The following is a 1,157-nucleotide window of genomic DNA, read 5'->3' as shown; positions in this document are numbered from 1 at the left end:
CATCCAGATCCAACCCGGGCCACCCCGGAACCGGCTCGGGCCACCCCCAGAACGAGCCCAGAATACTCCTGGTACCGATCTGGGCCACCCCCCGGTCCCGACCCGGGACACCCCCCGTCCCGACCCAGGACACTCCCAGTACCGTCCCAGGACACTCCCAGTACTATCCTGGGACATCCCCGGAACCAGCCTGAAACAGCCCCGGAACCAGCCCGGAACATCCCTGGAACTGACCCAGAACTAGCCCGGGACACCCCCGGAACTGTCCCAGGCACCCCTGAAACTATCCCGGGACACCCCCAGAACCATCCCAGGACACCCCCTGATCCAGCCTGGGACATCCCTGGAACTGGCCCCGGACACCCCTGGATCCAGCCCAAAACACTCCCCCGGAACCAGCCCGGACCATCCCCGGATCCGGCCCGGGACGTCCCCGCTCCCAGCACCAAACTGGGTCTAAGCACCCTGCAGCCCCACCCCCACCCCCGGTGTCCCGCCCTAGAGCGGGGCCAGCACCCGGCGAGGGGGCACACGCGTGTGTCACACATGCCCCGCACACCCACGGGTCACCCGCGGGTGGTACCTGTGGCGGGTGATGCAGGCGTGCGTCGGGGTGCACACGCGTGGCTCAGGCACACCCAGAGCACCCTGACACACGCGTGTGCACGCACACATGCACGCACACACATACACATGTGCTCGACGCACGCCGGGGCGGGGGCACCTCCCGCGCGACACACGTCCTCCCACATGCACGCTGCACCCCCCACACACACTTCCCTTGCACACACACGTGTCACACGCCTGCACACGTGCCCCGCCGCCGCCGCAGCGAGCCCGGACGCCTGGGTCCCGCGCCAAGCCCGGCCGGCGCCACGGCCGGCTGCGTCGCGGGACGGGGACGGGGACGGGGCACGTTTCCAGGTGTCCCACATCCGTGTGCCCGGGAGCACGGGAACAGCACGGCCTGGAAAGGGTGATCCCGGGGCGGGGGGGGGGAGCAGGGGCTCGCACACGCGCGTGGGCCTAGCCCAGGTACCGCTTTGGTAGCCACGGCTCCCACATCGCTAGCCGCAGCTTTCGCTTTACTAGCCGCAGCTCCCGCATCGCTACTTGGGGCTCTGCCATCGCTAGCCACGGATCGCCCTTTGCTAGCC

The 1,157-nt window shown here is 69.6% G+C and overlaps 1 protein-coding gene across 1 annotated transcript in view; it reads right to left on the bottom strand.

The window, feature by feature from the left end:
• The window catches only part of LOC146585665 (G protein-activated inward rectifier potassium channel 3-like), a 3,682-nt gene extending 2,554 nt beyond the window's left edge, over positions 1–1,128 (bottom strand). Inside the window, exon 1 of the mRNA XM_085322528.1 lies at positions 1,040–1,128. Within this exon, the coding sequence (XP_085178654.1) occupies positions 1,040–1,128 (89 nt within the window). The remainder of the gene's footprint in view (positions 1–1,039) is intronic.
• Between the last annotated feature and the right edge of the window lie 29 nt (positions 1,129–1,157).

The sequence above is a fragment of the Rhea americana genome, unplaced genomic scaffold (assembly GCF_003343005.1).
Source record: "Rhea americana isolate MKP2758 unplaced genomic scaffold, rheAme1 scaffold_782, whole genome shotgun sequence".
In the NCBI taxonomy this organism is placed as follows: domain Eukaryota; kingdom Metazoa; phylum Chordata; class Aves; order Rheiformes; family Rheidae; genus Rhea; species Rhea americana.
Note: the sequence above shows the minus strand (reverse complement) of the source record. Positions and strands in the feature narration are given on the sequence as shown.